The sequence below is a fragment of the Miniopterus natalensis genome, chromosome 6 (assembly GCF_054644295.1).
Source record: "Miniopterus natalensis isolate mMinNat1 chromosome 6, mMinNat1.hap1, whole genome shotgun sequence".
NCBI lineage: Eukaryota > Metazoa > Chordata > Mammalia > Chiroptera > Miniopteridae > Miniopterus > Miniopterus natalensis.
Genome location: NC_142086.1, coordinates 56,547,853 through 56,567,905, shown reverse-complemented (window position 1 = coordinate 56,567,905; position 20,053 = coordinate 56,547,853). Strand labels below are relative to the sequence as shown.

General features: G+C 38.5%; 1 protein-coding gene across 6 annotated transcripts in view; it reads left to right on the top strand.

Annotated features, from left to right (window-relative positions):
• The window catches only part of YEATS2 (YEATS domain containing 2), an 83,392-nt gene that overhangs the window by 53,705 nt on the left and 9,634 nt on the right, over nucleotides 1-20,053 (top strand). For all 6 annotated transcript variants that reach the window (XM_087818281.1, XM_087818280.1, XM_087818279.1 and 3 more), the window contains 8 exons: nucleotides 5,135-5,393; nucleotides 5,903-6,064; nucleotides 7,731-7,891; nucleotides 8,663-8,821; nucleotides 11,746-11,922; nucleotides 12,953-13,136; nucleotides 17,565-17,693; nucleotides 18,210-18,308. In XM_087818281.1, coding sequence (XP_087674407.1) covers nucleotides 5,135-5,393; nucleotides 5,903-6,064; nucleotides 7,731-7,891; nucleotides 8,663-8,821; nucleotides 11,746-11,922; nucleotides 12,953-13,136; nucleotides 17,565-17,693; nucleotides 18,210-18,308 — 1,330 coding nt within the window. The remainder of the gene's footprint in view (nucleotides 1-5,134; nucleotides 5,394-5,902; nucleotides 6,065-7,730; nucleotides 7,892-8,662; nucleotides 8,822-11,745; nucleotides 11,923-12,952; nucleotides 13,137-17,564; nucleotides 17,694-18,209; nucleotides 18,309-20,053) is intronic.

Genomic DNA, 20,053 nt, shown 5'->3' with positions numbered 1-20,053 from the left:
TAATACACTCATCCAGTAATGCCGAACAACTGTATTGGCTTTCTTGTCACATTGCCACCTACCTAATGGCAGTGAAAACCAAGAGGAAGTGGAGGGGTTTGTGCTAGAATGCCCTGAATAAAGTTAAAAAGGCACCTAAAAAGAAAAGCCACAGGAGAAAGTGGAAGAACTGCAAAGAAGCAGTAGAGCATGAGAAAAGACATCACTCTTTGTCCAGGAAATTTAGTTCATGCTTTGAACTTGAGATAAGGAGCTATCTGCAAGTACAGAGAGTCCCTGGTTACTGCTGAAGTACATTCCTAGAAACTGGAGAGCAGAAGGGTGAACAAAATGATGTTGTTTTACCTTCCATACAGCTTCGGCACAATAGAAACACAGCGTATCTGTTTCATTAAAGTAGAGAGAGGTACTGCTTTTGCCATGAGAAGGAACAGGAATTAGTGGGTTCATGTGGGAAGTAAGCAGTGAGTATAGTAAAAAGAACATGAGCTTTGGACTAGAGCTTGTTACAAATCTCACACCTCGGCCACTAATTACTGATGTGACCTGGGCAGGTTTATCTGGAAAAATATCCTCTGTCTTTCAGAGTTGTAGGATAATTAGAGACCATTGTATATAAAGAACCTGGCACAGAGCAGATGCTCAGTAAATGATAGTAGCTAATGTACGTAACCAGGGATGAGCCCTCTGTAAACGTGCATGAGTACCATGGTAATAGTTATTATCACTGAGTACTAAATTGTAATTGCTGTATTTTTCAGTGTCTGGATGAAAAAAATCACAGAATCTTGCTGACTTGCCAAAGGTCTGTAAAGGGCACAGGAAAGGCAGAAATAGAACATTAAATCAAAGTGATATATTTATAACAATACAAAATAAGGGGTGTCTGCTATGTAAAACTAGAAGGAAATTAGGAATACAGAGAAGGTTCTAGGCCAAAATGTTATATTGTTAAAAAAATCAAAACTAATTTGGGGTTATAGTGTCTTGCTTGAGAGCATTCCTTGTGGTGTCCACAGACAGCTGTGTGTAGATTCCCCCAGTAGAAAACCAGCTTCCTCATTCTTGGTTTTTTTAGAAGACAGGAGGAGCTGTTTATCTTGTAAGTGCTGTGATCATAGTGGATAAGCTTTGCTAATAAAAACTGCCCTCCTGTGGCCAATTTTGGATACCACGTTTTTATTTGGCTCTGGGAGAGATTACATCATATCCTGGAAATTTTGAAGCAATTGTGAGGATAGAGGTTGGCACAAGGACGGGAAAGCAAGTCAGATGCATGGAATTTGGGGAAAGAAATTAAAATAGGTCCAATATGTATATATTATTTCCTTTTAAGAACTTTGCTTTCTTTAGGAACATGAAAATAGATTATGTGTAATTTAGCTTATGCAATAGGTTAGAAAATTTGATATATTTAAGAAATGTGAAGACTTATCTTAGGGAAAAAAAAGTTCAACTGCTGTAACCAAAATATCAAGAAATCAGGCTTAAATACATTTATTTCTCTCATACATAAAAGACCAGTAGGCAGTTCTGGTGTGTTGATTCCACAATTTTCAAGAATCTAGACTCATAATTAGTTGCTCTGTCATTCACAAAATTTGATTTTCAGCTTGTGGGCTAAGATAGCTACTTTATCTCATGCTACCACGTTCACATTTCTGGCCAGCGGGAAGAGAGAAGAGTAAGGGGGAGGGGAGAAACGTAACCCAAAAGTTGCACTCATCAGTTCTGTTCATGTGCCTTTAGCCAGAAATCAGATGGCCCACCTACTTGTGCAGCGGCTGGGGTACATAGTCAGTATTCTATTTTCAGTAACCCTAGCTGAAAATTGGGGGCTCTGTCACTATGAGAGAGAAGCAAAGAATGAATATTGGGGTTTAACTGGCAGTTTCTGCTAAATCCCAGAACTGTTTTTCTATTAAGAAACTTAAAAAAAAATTTTTTTAGGTATGTTTTTTATTGATTTTTAGAGAGAGAGGAAGGGAGAGGGATAGAGAGATTGAAACATCAATGGGAGAAACATCATCGATCGGCTGCCTCCTGCACGCCCCCTCCGGGCCATTAAGCCTGCAACCCGGGCATGTGCCCTGACCAGGAATCAAACTGTCAACCTCTTGGTCCATGAGTCTACACTCAAACCACTGAGCAACACCAGCATGGCAAGAAACTTTTTTTTTTTTTTTTTTTTTAAGAATGCACAGAAAACTTCTTGATTAGTAAGAAGAGTTTTTACATCTCCACACGTCTAGTGGGAATGACCTTCCCAGCTCTGAAGCCACAACAACACTCTGTTGCCTGCAGAGTGAGGCTTATACTGTCAGAATAAAGAGATTTGGATAACCGTAAGGAATTGTTTTAACCAAGTCAGGATAGCTGGGAAAATTTCTCTTCTCCATTCTAGGTTAACTTGCTTTTTAAAAAATTGGTTCTTTGATTCTTTTGTTTCTTCCTTCCTTCTTTCCTTCCCTCCTTTCTAAATGTGCATAAAAGTGGAGAGACTATTATGAATCCCATGTGCCCATTACTCAGTTTCAACAATTATCAGCATTTTATTAATCTTACTTTTCTTCCTAGAATATTTTAAAACAGAGACCAGATGTTATGTACTTTAATTTCCCTTTGACAATCTGGAGTTAAGATCAAAGTCCTGTGCTCTGGACAAACGCTGAAGACACTGACAAATGCTTATCCTTTGGCTCTCTTCCCTCTATCCATTGAGTCTTCATGGAATTTCATAGATTACCATTCTTTAGTTAATAATGAGTGCCTGGTTAGCAGCAGCTGTCATTTACTGTGTACGCCATGTTGGCGTGGCATTTTATAAACTTATTCTCGTTTATGCCTCTTAATCTTATGAGATAAATATTATAGATGAGGTGTCTAAAGCTAAAGTTCAAAGAGGTTAAAATAACTTACCCAGCTACTAGCTGATGAAACAAAACTAGGAAACCAGGTCTGACTACCTAGAAAACCTGTACTCTTTCCTTTATATTACACTGTGGTTCATACCATTTGATTAGGGGACCATTTTCTTTACATCAGTCATATTATCCAAACACATGGCAAGGGTATTTCTCTATATTCATATTCTTTGAAAAGAAACCATGTATGACTTAGTAATTATTTAACTTTAAAATCCCATTTATCAGTTGTATATGATTTATCATTTTGTTCCACGTCTTAAGCAATACTATTACTTTTTAATTTAGAAAGATTCTAAATTTCAGTAAAATACACAGAATAATATAATCAATATTCACATATCCTCCACCCTAAATTAACATGTTCATATTTCATTTAAATTATTCCTTCTCCAAATAAAACATGACCGATAAAGTTGAAGTCCACTTTGTTGTTTACAAAAGCAACACTATCATGAATTTGGATTTGTAGCTTTTCAGTCCATACTTCTATTATGTAAACACACAGCCGTAAATAACATATAATGTTCATGTGTTTGAAGATTTACATAAAAGATACAGTTGACCCTTGAACAGCATGGGTTTCAACTGCACAGGTCCATTTATTCGCAGATATTTTTAAACAAATACCTGTACTGTTTTTGATCTGTGGTTGGGAGTCCACAGATGCAAAGGGCTGACTGAGCTATACCATTTTGCATAGGGGACTTGAGCATCTGTGGATTTTGGTACCTGCAGGGGTTCCTGGAACCAATCCCCCGTGGATACGAGGGACAACTGGTGTAATTAAGTTTTGGAGGAGACAGAAGTTATACTTGGGTTTTACGACCCTGGGGGTGTCGGGACTCAAAACCCCAATGTTTAGGGGTCAATTATATTCCTAAAAGTAAAATTGCTACAACATGGTTTATGTGAATTTTTAGTTTTATTAGATATGCCAGTACCTCTCTGGAGTGGCTGTATAAATTGACTTTTCTACAAGCACTGGAAAAAAGCTCCTGTTTCCTCACATCCTCTAGCCAATTCTTGGTGTTTTCAAACTTCTAAACTTTTCCCCTCTAATCTAATGGGTAAATGTACTTTCTACTTTATCTTTTTTGCCTTTTGAAGGCAGGTCTTTTGCCATTCTTATAAAAATCTTTTAATCTAGTTTTTGGTGAGAAGCTCTTTTTCTGAAATAAAGAACTGGGCAGTGGGAGATACCACCCCACTTTGCCATTAATTAAATCGTTTCTTCTAATGGAACATCCTACTGTTTGTGTTAAAAGAGCTCTGTAGTATTTTCTTACTGTGGAAGACTTCACTTTGCAGTATTTTCAGAACCAGATATTTCTAACTTTCATAATTTGGGTAGTGGGTTTTTTTTAAAAAATTCAATTAAATATTTTTTTTGTTTACACTTTTTCATTTTTAACCAAAAGTCTACCTTTAGGAAAGGAAAGATTAGAAGTATATAGAAAAAGATAACTTCTTAAAAGTTAGTTGGAAGGAAAAAAATCAGTTGGAAGAGGTGACATGAGTTGTTAGGAGTTCTAGAGATGAAGAAATAGTCGTTTCAGGTGGAGATAATATAGAAGGGATTACAGAAGAGTTGATATTTAAATTTTTATAGTGTAGTTTATAGTTCATATATGCGAATGTTGATTGCACATTTTTCATAATGTCAAGTTTAAAATTACCTAAACATCCATACAGTTGTAAGGTCTTTACATATATTATGGTATATGTATTCTAATATATTATTATTTGGTTATCTGAAAATGTTTTCGAAAAGTAATAACTGGGAAATGCTTGTGATATGATGTAGATTTAAAAATAACAAAACTGTGTGATCCTAATCTGTTTTAAAATGAATATTGAAAAGAATTGGAAGTAAATTCACTAAAAATTTTAAGAGGTTTTTTTTCTGAACAAGTAGGATTTTTTCAGACATTTCTGTATTTTCTATAAAAACACATATTACTTTTTATAATTAAAATAAATAATAGATAGTAGCTGGAGTTCAGAGAAAAACCATCATCACCTTTTATTGTAATAATATCCAAACTGTAAGAAATATTGCTGCTGTTCACACCTGTCATAGGTTGCATTTTTGCATTGAGTTGACTCCATGTACTATGTCTAGGACTGCTTTGTTCTTTGCTAGAACACAGGGACTGTTCTGTTTCTATGAGAAGAAGCACTGCTGGACTTTCCTCTGTTTTGAACAGGTTGTTGGGGTGCCAGTTGGGTCTACTTTACCTTCAACAGTGAAACAGGCTGTGGCAATTAGCGGTGGCCAAATCCTGGTAGCCAAGGCCAGCTCTTCCGTCACCAAGGCAGTTGGTCCAAAGCAAGTTGTGACCCAAGGAGTTGCCAAAGCAATTGTGAGTGGAGGTGGAGGAACCATTGTCGCTCAGCCAGTGCAAACCTTAACCAAGGCTCAGGTCACTGCTGCTGGCCCTCAGAAGAGTGGATCTCAGGGTTCAGGTAACTAATACTAATTGGGGACCCTTTCAGCAAGCAGTGCCTACCAAAATATTCTTTGCTAGTGATTTTATTTGGTATTCGGTTTTGTCTAGGAGAACGTAGTAAGGGATGTGTGTGTGTGAGCAGTAATAATAAAAATAGAGGGTACTTCTTAAGATACTACTTTCAGGTTTGAAGAATAATTCTCATTTTTCCTCATCTCCACTTTGGGTTGTATTTTAGACTTAAAACTTGGTATGGTCATTTTGAAATATTTAACTAATGCATTCTCTACCAAGCAAATGTTTAAACACCTCAGTATGTTTTAGGTTTGATGAATTATTTCTATGAAGGCAAAATATTTATCTGCCTCTAAAGCATTGTACATCTGAAAAATAAACTGTGGAGTTACTGTTTGTTAGCACTTTTTAATAAGTATTTTATTACTCTGTGCTTTAATTTTAGAGATGGCAGTGTCCTAAGTTCCATTTTATCTTACTGTTTTTCTTCTTTTCTTTTTAACCATTTAGTAATGGCAACACTACAGCTACCAGCCACTAATTTGGCCAACTTGGCAAATTTGCCACCTGGCACTAAACTCTACCTTACAACAAACAGCAAGAACCCTTCAGGGAAAGGAAAACTGCTGCTGATCCCTCAAGGAGCCATCCTACGAGCCACCAACAATGCTAGTGAGTCCCTCATTTTATTATTTGGTTCTTGGTTGTCTGGGTATGTTCATCTCACCTACCAGAGGAGCAGTTTTTACCTGTTTCAGGAAGCATTTCCATGGCTCTGGTGGTGTAATGGTAGTATTTGCCCAAATGCACTTAAAACATGCATAATTTAACTAGAATTGGCTTTAAATAATCATGGCCTTAGGAGGTAGCACTCTTATTTTGGGTTTACCTACTCAGAGTTTGGGATCAGGGACAGATTACATTGAATAGGAATGGTTTTGTTGGGAGAAAGCTGTCTGTGTGAACTGTAAATGAAGAAAGAACTTCCTTTCAGTAGTAAATGAAAATGTGATACCTGGGGAGAAGTTTTGTCTACTTCCAGTAGCTGGAACCTAATTTTATTTTATTTTATTTATGGTAATTTTTATTTATTTATTTTTAATATAACTTTATTGATTTCAGAGAGATGGAAAGAGAGATAGAAACATCAATGATGAGAAAGTCATTGATTGGCTGCATCCTGCACGCCCCCAACTGGGGATCGAACCCACAGCTCGGACATGTGCCCTGACCGGGAATCGAACCTCAATCTCCTGGATCCTTGGTCAATGCTCAACCACTGAGCCGGGCCTTGTTTTTATTTTAAAGGAGATAGAAATAGGACTGGAATCAAGGACCTCTGCTTGCCATTGTTTAGATAGGCTTCTTAAGTTTACTAGGTTTGGAGATAGAAAGAGACATACAGGCTCAGCCTAAATGAATGTCCTAAAGCCCCAAGGAAATTAAGAGGTTTATCTACACTTGTATAAACTTTTGCTTTGACACACAGAAAAAAACAATTTGAGTAGTATTGTAAAGTAAAAGGTCAAAGGAATTATTTCCCTCTGAATCAGAGGTACAATTGGTACAGCAATCAAGTTCATCAGAAATTAGCCATTCTTGCCAAAATGCAGTGTGTAAGCGAATCACCATTTTGTTTATTGACACTAATGGTAATTTCCATTTTCTCACCCTGATATTTTTTCCCTTGTACCTAATCAGTGGTATATAGAAAGTTACATATGTAAGACAAGGACAATATAACTATTCCAGAACTCATCAGAGAGCTACTTAGATTATAGTTAATGTATAGTATGTTCCAAAAAGGGAAGTAAAAAGGGTCCAAGGGCTTTAAAGTGGAATTTGAAAAGGAAAAAAGAACGGGACCTTAGAGTCGTCATAAATATGAAGAATGTCTTAATTTTTTCCAGGTGGGTGGGGAAACAGGAGAGAGAGAGCACTGTAAAATTACACTAAATTCCAGCAGTTACACTGAAATTGAACCAAATGCCAAAAAGTTTGGAAGCATGTCTTTGAGCACATTGAAGTGTTGATTAAAACCGATACGTGGTTTAAAAATGTCAGTATCAGATTTTCTCATGATCTTCCACAACCAAGTCAAAACAGTTGTCAAAGGTGAGTTCTTCATTGTACTCAGAGCTGAACTAGTCGGCTGTCATTCAGTTGAAAGTAAATAGATGTCACTCTTCAACTCTAGGAAGTGCTCGCTCTTGTCGGAGAAAGGAGAAGGGAAATAGGAAAGGGGAGGAATGGTGCTGTAACGGAAATGTAGGCTCACCTGTTTCTCTGTTAAGCTTGATGCCCTTCGTGACGTTGCTGTCATTCATCATACTTGCAGACCTACAGTCCGGCTCAGCTGCCGGGAGCGCTGGTGCTGCGGGAGGAGGTGGTGGCAGCGGAGGAGGCGGGGCTGCAGCAGGAACGCAGAGCCCCGCTGGGCCTGGAGGGATATCCCAGCACCTGACTTACACATCTTACATCCTCAAGCAAACTCCTCAGGTCTGGTCATTTTAAATCATTCAGTTGTTTAAAAACTGCCTTTAATTATAGTGGGTTTACCATTACAGCTCTGGGATCAGGAGTCAAATAATGACATTTTAGCCATGTTGTAAATCTATATTATTTGGGGTTTGTTTTGTTTTGAGAGAAGAGGAAGTAGGGATTCAGAAAGACTGAACTAACTTATCCAAGGCCTCTCTGCTAAGCCAGTGCTGGCTTTAGATTTAAACCCAGATCTTTCTGACTCAAAGAAAGATTTTCACTCTGCTCATGCCTCCCAAATCCATGAGGTAATAAGCAGTATTGATGTGCGGTTCAGAATGTTCTCTCAGAAGGGAGTGACCAGAGAGATGCTTGTGGACTGTGGTATTTGGAGTTAGGTTGGACTCAAGATTGGGACCAGGTTTCCACCTTCTTTCCCTTTGTCACAAAGCCTTGGCTCTCCTCTAAGGAAGGTAATGGAATTTTGGTTCCAGACATTTTTATTGAGAGTGATGGGTAATAATCAGTTTGAATGATTGAATCCAGCTTTGAGGATTAGATTACAAAACGCGAGTTTCCGACACCTGCTCCATAACTACTGTGCAACATTTGAGAAATGGAGATAACCTGGTAGCGGCGCTGAGCACCATTCTTTTCAGTTACTTTGACCGAGTTGCAGAATAAGGGAGCCTTGTAGCTTGTAACATGGGACCTTGTGATTTAAATGATCAGAGGAAGATATTTGAATTTAACAAATTACTGATTACATCTTTATTTTTTCTAACTTAGGGTACATTTTTAGTTGGCCAGCCATCACCCCAGACATCTGGAAAACAGCTGACTACTGGGTCAGTGGTCCAAGGAACACTGGGCGTCAGCACATCTTCTGCACAAGGGCAACAAACATTAAAAGTCATCTCTGGACAAAAAACCACTTTGTTTACCCAGGTAAATGACACACACACACACACACACACACACACGGTGATTGTGGCATTTATTTACATATTTACAACTTGTTCTTTCTACAAAGATATTAAGGTTACATAAGAAAATGAACAATAAAATAGTATGGAAAAATAAGAATAAAATCTTGAGATTTGAGAAAACCTAAGTGGAATGAGAAGATAAAACCTAGAGAGTTATTTAGATACGCAAACAGTAATATCCTATATAGTTAATAAAATTTGCCAAAGCAAAACGAGAAGCATGATCAGTTATAAAGTTCACACTATTTGTGAGAGAGAGAAAAACTAATCACATCATATTTTCTAGAAGAAACAAAAATTTTCGTGACACTTCATTCTAAACTTTCTCTGGAGGGACTTCATGCAGGAGATTCTGAATAGTGTAAGGTGATTTCAGCCACACTATCCATACAGTAAGTAAATGCTGCAGAGAGTTTGGTGCATGTTTCTAGAGCATTTTTTTTTTTTCTATGAGCCAAAGAATAACGACAGGGAATTTTAACTGTGTAAGGAATATCATAATCATCTAAATCTACAGCTAGATCTCAAAAACTTACCAAGTGAAACAAACACAAATATAGATAGTATGATGCCATTTATCTACAAACAATGCATTTTCTGGGACTATAGAAATCAGTAGTTCTCAAAGCATGGAATAGATATTGCAGTTTTGGCAAATGCTTTTTCTACTGAAATGATCATATTTTTCTTTTTTGGTTTGTTAATATGGTGAATTATATTAATTTTTCAAATGTTAAACCAACCCTGCATTCCTGGGATAAACCCCATTTGGTTGTGATATATTATCCTTTTTTAATTAGAATTTTGTAAGGGATATGGGCCAATAGTTTTCTTTACAGTTTTGGTACAACAGTGAAACCATAATGGCTGGAGTTTCCCTAATAAGGGATGTTTTTAACTATAATTTCAATGTGTTTAATAGATACAGGACTACTCAGTTTATTTCTTCTTGAGGGAGGTTTGCTAGTTTATATCTTTAAAGGAATTTGTCCATTTCATCTATGTAGTGAAATTTATTGGCATAAATTTGTTCATAATTCTTCCTTATTACCCTTTTAGTGTCTGTAGAATCTTTGGTGATGTCCCCCTTTTTAGTCTTGATTTTGATAATTAAGTATCTTCTCTTTTTTTTTCTTGATCAGTCTAGGTAGAGGTTTATCAGTTTTATTTATCTTTTCAAATTACTACCATTTAGTTTCCTTGAGCACTAATTTCCCTTTGGTCAGCTGCTCTTACCTATTTCAAAGAGATATGAAGCCCCCAAATTTTTTGGCAGTTCTTTAAAATCTTAGCTGATTTATTCTGACCTGTTTATGGTGCAGCCAGTGCAGTGACTTTCTCTTTGTTCTGCCACAGCTGGGACAATTGCTATTGCATTTTATTAAGACATAATTTACGTACAGTAATGTACAGATCATAAGTGAACTCCTCAGTGAATTTTAACAAATGTATATACTCATTTAGCCACTATCCCAATCAAAATATAGAACTTTGCCTTTCCAGTTTTTTTCTATCACTGTTTTTCTATCACAATAGGTTAGCTTTTGTCTGTTCTTGAATTTCATGTCAATAAAATTATGTAGTATAATGATACTATTATATCTAGCTTCTAGTGTTTATAATGTTTTTGAGACTTATCCGTATGTGTATCAGCTGTTTATTTTTTTATTCTTGAGTAGTATTTTGTTGCATGACTCTCTTTTCCTGTTGATGGATGTTTGGATTATTTCCAATTTTTGACTTATGAATGGTACTATTATGAACATTCTTATATAGATCATTTTGTATAGTAGAATTGCTAGGTCATAGGGTAAGTGTAAGAAATTTTGTAAGAAACTGACAAATGGTTTTGCAAAGTGGTTATACCATTTGACTCTTCCATAAGTAACATGGGAGAGTTCTAGTTGTTCCACATCCTCACCAACACTAAAAATCATCGTTTGTTTTCATTTTAGTCATTTTTGTGAGTATGAAGTGATATCTTATTGTGGTTTTAATTTGCTTAAGATTCCAATGCAAATGATGCCGTGGCTGCTACTCCTGGATTCTAATCATGTCTCCTTCAGTTACTAGTTGTGTGACCCTGGTAGTCATTGAGCTTAATCTCTTCATCTTTAAAATGGGACTAAAATCTACCCTATAAAGTTTATGAAAAGATTGAATGACATAAGATATGTTAAAAGTGCTTTCTGCCGCTCCTGGCACATAGTATGCCCTCAAAGACTGATAAATGGTATGATTTGTGGGATGCATTAATTTGGGGCACAAAGCAGTTGTTTAGATCAGGGGTCAGCAAACTAAACCCAAAGCTTTCTATTTTTATAAATAACATTTTATTGGCATATGCCATGCCCATTTAATGCTATAACAGTAGAGTTGAGGAGTAGGAACAGAGATCATATGGCCTGACATGCTTACTCATGCCATTTACACAACAGTTTGCTGAGCCTTGTTTTAAACTATTAAAGGTATAATTTGTTGAATGATTCTCCAGTACTAAGTGCTAATCCTTTACTAGCCTAGAGCACCATTAATTTACCCATTAAAATCTGGCCCTGTCCAGTTTTCATGTTCAAAGATTATAAGAGCGCTTTGGACTCAGTTATTCTGATAACAAATGGCCTGGTATCTTTGAAGACACTGCTGCCAAATAGTAGCTTGCAGTTGCATTCATTTACTTGTTCTGCATTAGGGGTAAAGGATCATTTGTAGGTAAAAGGTCATAAACTTGAGAATTTGTTGGAAAAGTGCACAAACACTTTATATAGTTTTGATCAGCAAGAGTTTCTTGTATGTGTTTTAATTCTGGGGGCATATGTAAGGAGTAAGTTGTGCCTATTAACCAGGGCAGCCTTATTTCTTCAACCCATTTCGTTTTTGCAGGCAGCCCCTGGGGGACAGGCCTCTCTAATGAAAATATCTGATGGTACTTTGAAGTCTGTGCCAGCCACCTCACAACTCTCAAAGCCTGGAACCACAATGCTGAGAGTAGCAGGAGGGGTTATCACAACTGCCACTTCACCAGCTGTGGCCCTCTCAGCAAATGGTCCTGCACAACAGGTGAGAATTAGCATGACAGGAGAAAATGATAATGAAACATAAAAGTAAGAACAAGATATTCAGCAGGCATACCACTGGACTCTATTGCTCTTTTTAAGAATGGGAATGTAATTTATGTACCCTAAAATTCACCATTTTTAAGTGTACAATTTAGTGGTTTATATTACGTTCTCAAGGTTGTGCAACCATTGCCATCTAATTCCAGAACATTTTTTTTATCATTCTGGAGAAAAATGCTCTGTACCCAGCAGTCAACGGACATTTGGGTTGTTTCCACCTTTTGACTACAATGAATAATGCTGCCATGAACATTTTGTACACGTTTTTGTATAATGTTTTCGTTTCTCTTGGCTGTATGCCTAGGAAAGGAATTGCTACATCATCTAGTAACTGTGTTTAAGTTTTTAGGGAACTGCCAAACTGTTTCCCAAGTGGCTGCTCTGTTTTAGATTCCCACCAGCAATGTATAAGGATTCCAGTTTTTCCACATCCTAGCTGACACTTGTTTCTATCCATTTTTTAAAATTATAGCCATTCTACTGGGTGTGAACTGGTAATTCATTGTGTTTTTAATTTGTATTTCCATATAGGTAATGATATTGAATATCTTTTCATGTGTTTTTTTGTTTTGTTTTATTTTTGGAGATTTGTGTATCTTTTTTGGAGAAATGTCTATTCAGATCCTTTGACCATTACTTAGTTGGGTTATTTATTGTCTTTTCATTGTTGATTTGGATAAACAATGCGGCATATTCATAAAGTTGAATATTATTCAGCTATAAAAAGGAATGAAGTATTTTTTTAATACGGTAACCTTGTGATACCTCCTCATTTAAAAATTTTCCTTGCCCGTGAAATCTAAAAGTGTAGGACCCACCAAACTAGGGAAGCAGTCTTTCTAAATGGCATGACATTTAATAGGAAGGTAATAATAGCTAATAGATAATTGAGTATGCTACATGACAGTCACTTCTAGGTAAGTTACTGCTTTTTTTAAATTTCTCTTATTTCTGGCCCTGTGGATGAGCAGTCAGAAGGAACAGCGCCCAGTTCATCATCTACTATAGGTTCTATAATGAAAACGTCTGGGCAGCAACAAGTGTGTGTGAACCAGGCCACGATGGGAACCTGCAAGGCTGCTGCTCCCTCTGTCATCAGTGCCACGTCCCTGGTGTCCACACCAAACCCCATCTCTGGAAAAGCTACAGTGTCAGGTCAGTTGTAGCATAAAGATATTATTTCTCTTTCCCTTCTTTGGGCTATAGTATTTTTGGAAGGTCTTAAACAATATTTTTATAATGAGTTATTAAAAATCAACATTTTCCAGGTAGCTGCTTTTTAGATAAATTATTATTTAAAATCTGCATATAAATTTTTAAGTCGCGATAGTTTTATAGATTGAATAATAAGTTTTCTTTTTTCTTTTTTTAATCCTCACCCGAGGGTTTTTTTTTTAATTGATTTTTGAGAGAGAAGAAGGGAGGGAGAGAAACACTGATGTGAGAAACAGCGATCATTTGCCTCCTGAAAGCATCCCAACTGGCCTGACTGGGAAGCGAACCAGCAACCTTTCAGTACACGGGACAACGCTCCAACCAACTGACCCATATTTTTTCTTGAATAATCATTTTTAAATGATATAATAAAACTTTAGTCATATGGAGCTCTATTGGATATTTTAGCTGCCTTCATAATGTAATTTTGTGGAGAGCCGAAGGTTTACTCTCTTAAAGTACCAGTTGTTTTTTTTAAAATCAGTTTTAAATGGAACTCATTGTAAAATACCAGACATCTCTTTGCTTTTACAAACAAAACATAAAATATAAGTTATCTTTGGTGGCTCCAAGTCATGATTTTTTTTTAAACATATCTTTATTGATTTCAGAGAGAGGGAGAGAGAAATACAGAAACATCAACAATGAAAGAGTTGTCATTGATTGGCTGCCTCCTGCACACCCCTGACTAGGGATTGAGCCCGCAACCCGGGCATATGCCCTGACCCCAGGAATCAAACCACGATCTCCCGGATCCTAGGTGGATGCTCAACCGCTGAGCTACGCCCAGCCATGCCAAGTCATGATTTTTAACATTATTATATTGGGTAGTATTAGGGTGACATGCTTGAGGTCTGACAAGAGGAATGATGTTTCTGACACTAAAGGGCCCCAGGAAAGTGTGTCTTTTACTTTGTTGGGTAACATATAGAGCACAAATCCGGGACCCTTACTTAAAATAACTTGCTTTAGTTTCCTGATAATACCTACTCCATAAAGTTGAGAGGATTAAGTAAGTTAATATATTAATGCATGTCTGACATGTAGTAGCCAATATATAAATAATTGTTGCTGTTATTTCCAGTGTCACCGTTAGTCCACATTTCCTTATCTGCAATTCTAAAATCCAAAAACTTGTGAACACCAAAGGTTTGGGGTTTTTCCCCATAACTAATTTTAGGGTGAAATCTGACCTCCACTGATAGGCTATTTATACTACTTAATATGAATATTCGTATTTTGCCAAAGATATATTAATGTATTTGATTACATCGTGCTGTCCTGGATACTAGGGGCTGATATAATTTGCAGCATTGCTTCTCAAACTTTAGAGATAGTTTTATTTTTCTACAATCCAATAGACACTTTTTCTTTTTTCTTTTTTAAATATGTCTTTATTGATTTCACAGAGAAGAAGGGAAAGAGAGAGAGAGAGAGAGAGAAACATCTATGATGAGTCATCTTTCAGCTGCCTCCTGCATGGCCCCCCCTGGGGATCGAGCCTGCCACCCAGGCATGCATGTGCCCCAACCAGGAATCAAATCACAATCTTCTGGATCATAGGTTGGTGTTCAATTGCTGAGCCTCACTTGGCAGGCCAGACAGACACTTTTATAAAATACTATAAAAATGCCACAGCAATGTCAAAATGTTACAAAAATTTCTGAACACTAATTTCTATAATAATGTAACAGATTAACGTCTTATTATAGATTAATAACAATATACCAACCGGCACTGATAAACAGAAAAAAAACACAACTGAATATCACTGAGATATATAGACCTCCACACAAACATGCATAAATACACACACAGACCTTAGTACCTTTGGATAAAGATTGAGGATGTTGTTACTATTGTTACTGTCATCACTACATTCCAAATATGACTCTAAACCAAGCCCCTATGTCTTATTTGCTTTGAGGTAGTTAGAGACCAGAAAAATTAAGGCTGGTCTATTTTGCCATGACTTCTACCTCCCAGTTAAAATTGATCAAGTTCTGCCTGACTGGCATGGCTCAGTGGTTGAGCGTGGATCTGTGATCCAGGAGATCGCAGTTTGATTCACGGACAGGGCACATGCCCAGGTTTCTGGCTCTATCCCCAGTAGACAGTGTGCAAGAGGAAGACTCTCTCTCATCATTAATGTTTTTCTCTCTCTCTCTGAAATCAATAAAGACATATTTAAAATCAATAAAATAAAATTGATCAAGTTCTATCTAGTATAGGGAGTGCTTTTCCCTACTAACAATGTTTGGAGGCACTGTGTCAGGACTGGAGTAGATACCATAAGAAATGGATGCCCTTCCCTTTTCTGATTAAGTTTTTAACATGCACTAAACGAAGTCTCCCTGCTTTTACATTCTAGTTTCATATGATGCTATGATAAAACTTTCTGAATAATATTTTTATAAAAGAATCAAAGTATTTCCCACTGACCAGTAACTTTTTAATTAAAATTCTGTGTGCATTATAAACTAGTTTGAACAAGGTCGGTTACCATTGTGACTAGGGCACAGTGAGCAAGGGAAAGAGCACTAGAGATTAAGTCAGACTGATTGGGGTCAAATCACTTAGGGCCTTTGTAGGTATTCTAAGAACTTTGACTATTACTCAAAGTGAAGCCACAGGGGCGGGGGGTTTAAACTAAAGAGTAACATGATCTGCCTTTTTAACAGGATCACTGGCTGTAGCCTTTAGACCAGGGGTGAGGAACATCCCTCGAAATATTTGATCTGGCCTTGCCAAGGCAACCGCAGGCAGGACTTGAAATTCAATAAATCTAAGAGCTTTTTTCATAGCAAGTTTTTAAGTTGATAATTTTATATGGCCCGAGAATGATGTAATAAATTTCCAAATTGCCCTTGGCAGAAAAAAGGTTCCCCACCACTGCTTTAGACTAAACTATGGGCCCCAAAGTGGAAGCAGGCCCAAAATGGACCAAAAAGTAGACACTAAGAAAGAAAATTTGATGATGTATCAGAGAGCCCCGGCAACATCAGACTAAAAGGAGTTCCAGAAAGAAAACAGAAAATAGTGGGAAGGAAATGATCCAAGAAATAAAGCAATTTATCCCAATGAAGCAATTTATTGAAGGGCACAAACTTCCAGATTGAAAAGTCAGTGTCCAGCTCAGCTGGTGTGGCTCAGCGGTTGAGCATCAACCTAGGATCCAGGAGATCACGGTTCAATTCCCGGTCAGGGCACATGCCCAGGTTGCGGGCTTGATTTGATCCCCAGTCAGGGGCATGCAGAAGGCAGCCAATCAAGGACTCTCTCATCACTGATGTTTCTATATCTTCCTCCCTCTCCTTTCCTCTCTGAAGTCAGTAAAGATATATTACATATATATATATATATATATATATATATATATATATATATATGAAACTATCAGTTCATTGTTTTACTCTCCAGGGACATGTCTCAGTAGGTACTTAAAATGACTGGTTTACACTCATCTATTGCAAAGAAAGACGTTCTTGTTTATTTAAGGCTTTGTTCTAGAAAGTACTTAAGATGATTCATTTCCTTAAAGAAACTGCTTTCCAGTGTCTGTTTTTAAGTAGTTGCGTTATAACAGGCATTTGTGTTGTTTCTTACGTGTCCTCTCACAGCGATGCCCTTCGTCATTTTTTACTGGCCCTCTGAACTCAAGAGTCTAAGACAGTTCTGTAATGGAAACGGGAATATGGAATGGCCTTTAAAGGAAAGTTGGGGGGATGACCCTTCCTAAAATGCCAGGTTGAGAATATGTTGTGTGAAAAACAGAGGCTGCACGGAGATAGGGAATTAGAAGGGATCGCGAGTAGAATGACTGAAGTATTAGTACATGGGGCATTATGAAAGAGATGCAGGTTGGGTGGGACCAGATGAAAATGGACTCTGAATGCCTTGAAACTAATTTTGGGAACATTCTCTAGGCAGTCAGGAGTTAGAGAAGGTTTTAAATTAGGAAAATGGCAATTAACCACGCACGTCAAAATATAGAATTTTATATCCAAGTTTGTACATATTACAGCTATATACAAAATAAGTTGTCATAGGAAATGAACATGGAAAAGAGCTCTCAAAATGTCCAGTATTGGTTATCTGTACAGTAGAACTTTGGGTGACTTTTTCTCTTTTCTATTCTGCTTTTCCAAAAATTTCTGTATTTGTGATTGCAAAGTAAAAATAAATCATAAGCATCACACCATTGTTTCATTGTGAAATCTGCCACATCCATTGCCTCATGCTCCCAGCTTTGTTTAAGGGTGAATGTCCTGAGAACTTCCTCTTGTGAAAATATAAATGCTGACGAGGGCAGGAACTTTAAGGAAGTATCTGACCTTCAGCTTGGCCCTATCTTCCACCTTATTTTAGGATTGCTAAAGATTCACTCCAGTCAATCCAATCCCCAGCAGGCTGTCCTGACAATCCCCAGCCAGCTGAAACCACTCAGTGTAAATACGTCTGGAGGTGTGCAGACTATACTGATGCCTGTAAATAAAGGTATGTCCTTCACCGTGGGCCTCTCAGGCTGCAGTTGTCTTCAGATCTGTCTTGAGGGGGATTCCATATCCATCAGTTGGTGACTGCTCCCCCCTTGTACGGCCTGCCCTTTGGCTGTCAGAGTTCTCCCCAGCACCTTGACCTCTAGGGCACCAACTCTAGAACTGACAGTGAAACCCACATGACCCATTGGCTTCTAGTAGCTGCCCATTTCTAAAGTTGAAAGAGGGGGAACATTTTAAGCACTTATGAGAATCCAGGTTAATTGGATTTTTATTTACTTAGTTTAATGAGAAACCCTCATGTCCACAGTTGATGGATAATGACTCAGTTACCCTGGTGCTAATAGTAAACAGCCACCTTGTCGTAATCATTGTTGGAAAGGACCATTTCTTTTGTTCTGTGATTGTTTTTCTGCTGTTAGTCTGAAATGGGGCTACCACCTGGGAGTTAGATCATCCTCATTAAAATAATTTCTGTATTTCTTACATCCTTCCCTTCCTTTTTGCCTGCTAGTGGTTCAGTCATTTTCTGCCAACAAATCACCTACCATTCTTCCTGTTACTGCCCCAACTCCAGTTGTCCCCAGCTCTGCTCCAGCAACTGTTACAAAAGGTATGTAGTTTCTCACAGTATATTTGCTCTCAGGTTTTATGTAAGACAATAATGAGTCCCTTGAATTTCAGCATCTGTCAGTGAGCCACCTCAAAAATGTGTATTGTTTATCTATAGACTTCACATTGAGGGGAACATAGAGCTATAGCATCATTTCTGCCCCAGGAACATATAATCATGTTGAAGAGAGTTGAGGTAGACACTAAGCAATGATTGATAAATGCAGGATGAGTGATCTGGAAAGCAAATGCTAGAATGTTCAGTCTAGGATGTCTGATCAGGGTTGGTGGGATGCAGAGGGGGATAGGACTTTGTATGGGACACGGGTTATAACCTGAACTTTAAAAGAGTGAAGCTTTGAGAGACAAGATGGTGCCGTACCTGCCGCCTCCCACAACCACATCAGAATTACAACTAAAATACAGAACAACCATCATTCAAATCCTCCTGAAATCTAGCCGAACAGAAGCCCTACAACCAGGGAACTGAAGAAGCATGAAGACCTGTAGTGGCAGAGACGCGGGGGAATCAGGGCTGAATCACAGAGATGGGTCCGCAGTTTAAAACTGGGAGGGATATTTCGGCAGTGGAGGTTCCCTGGAGGACCAAGGGGTCCCCATCCCCACAACAGGCCCCCCAGCCCAGGGTCCCTTACCAGTAAGAGAAGTCCCACAACTTAAGGCTGTAAAAACCAGCAGGAGTTGTGGCTGAGTGACTCAGAGGCTATGGGAGTCCCAGGCAGCTCCTCTTAAAGGGCTGGCACATGGACTTAACTCAGACGCGCTCCCTCTGTGCCCCAGTGCTGGGCAGCAGCTTGAAAGGACCTAGGACATCCAGGGAGGAACTAACTTGCCTGGAATCAGGGCCAGAGCTAGAGGGGCAGCTTTCTCCCAGACAGAAGAGCTGGCAGAGGCCATTGCTCCTTTGGTGAGCCTTCCTTGCACACAGCCAGCAGGCAGGCGCCATATTTGAATCTTGATTCCCAGAGACCCCACCCCTCCCTACCTGCAGGCTCATACAAGCCTATTCCAGTGGGTTTTCTATGCAAGCGGCTTCCCTAGCCTCATGCTTAGGACTTTCCTAAAACCTCTCAAACAAGCAGCAGCTGGCCTCAGCGTGCCACATACGTCTTGATAAGTGGCCTCAGGCCTGGCATTAGCGGCAGCCTGCGTTGGTTCATAGCTTGGCCTCTCCTGGACACCTCCAAGCCCAGCACAAGTAGCAGCCATCTATGGTTTGCTGTGTAGCTCATGCTGGGTGGCCCTGAGGCAGGGCCACCCAGGAGGCCCCAGAGACAGTGCACCTGGTGGTCAGACTCGACCACGCTGGATTACAATTCTACCACATCCATGAGTGACACACTGAAGAGGCTCACTTGGTGAACACCAAAGCTCCACTGAAGTAAATTCTGCTCCATAGGGGCATCTCCAGCACAGCAGCTCTTTGGCTGTAGTTGCAGCTGGTCCTCACAGCTGATTGGCCTGGGGGTCAGTTCCTCCCAGTGATGCCAACAGCAACCAAGGCTCAACTACAACAGGAGAGTACACGCAGCCCACATGGGATCTTAGTAAGACTATTAAGGAAACTAGTGAGATCATCAATGACATAATAAAGTACCAATCAGAAATGAAGGCTACACAAACTGAAATAAAGAAGAATTTATAGGGAATCAACAGTAGGTAGAAGATGCTGAGAATCAAATCAGCAATTTGGAACATGAAACAAAAAACACCCAACCAGAAGAG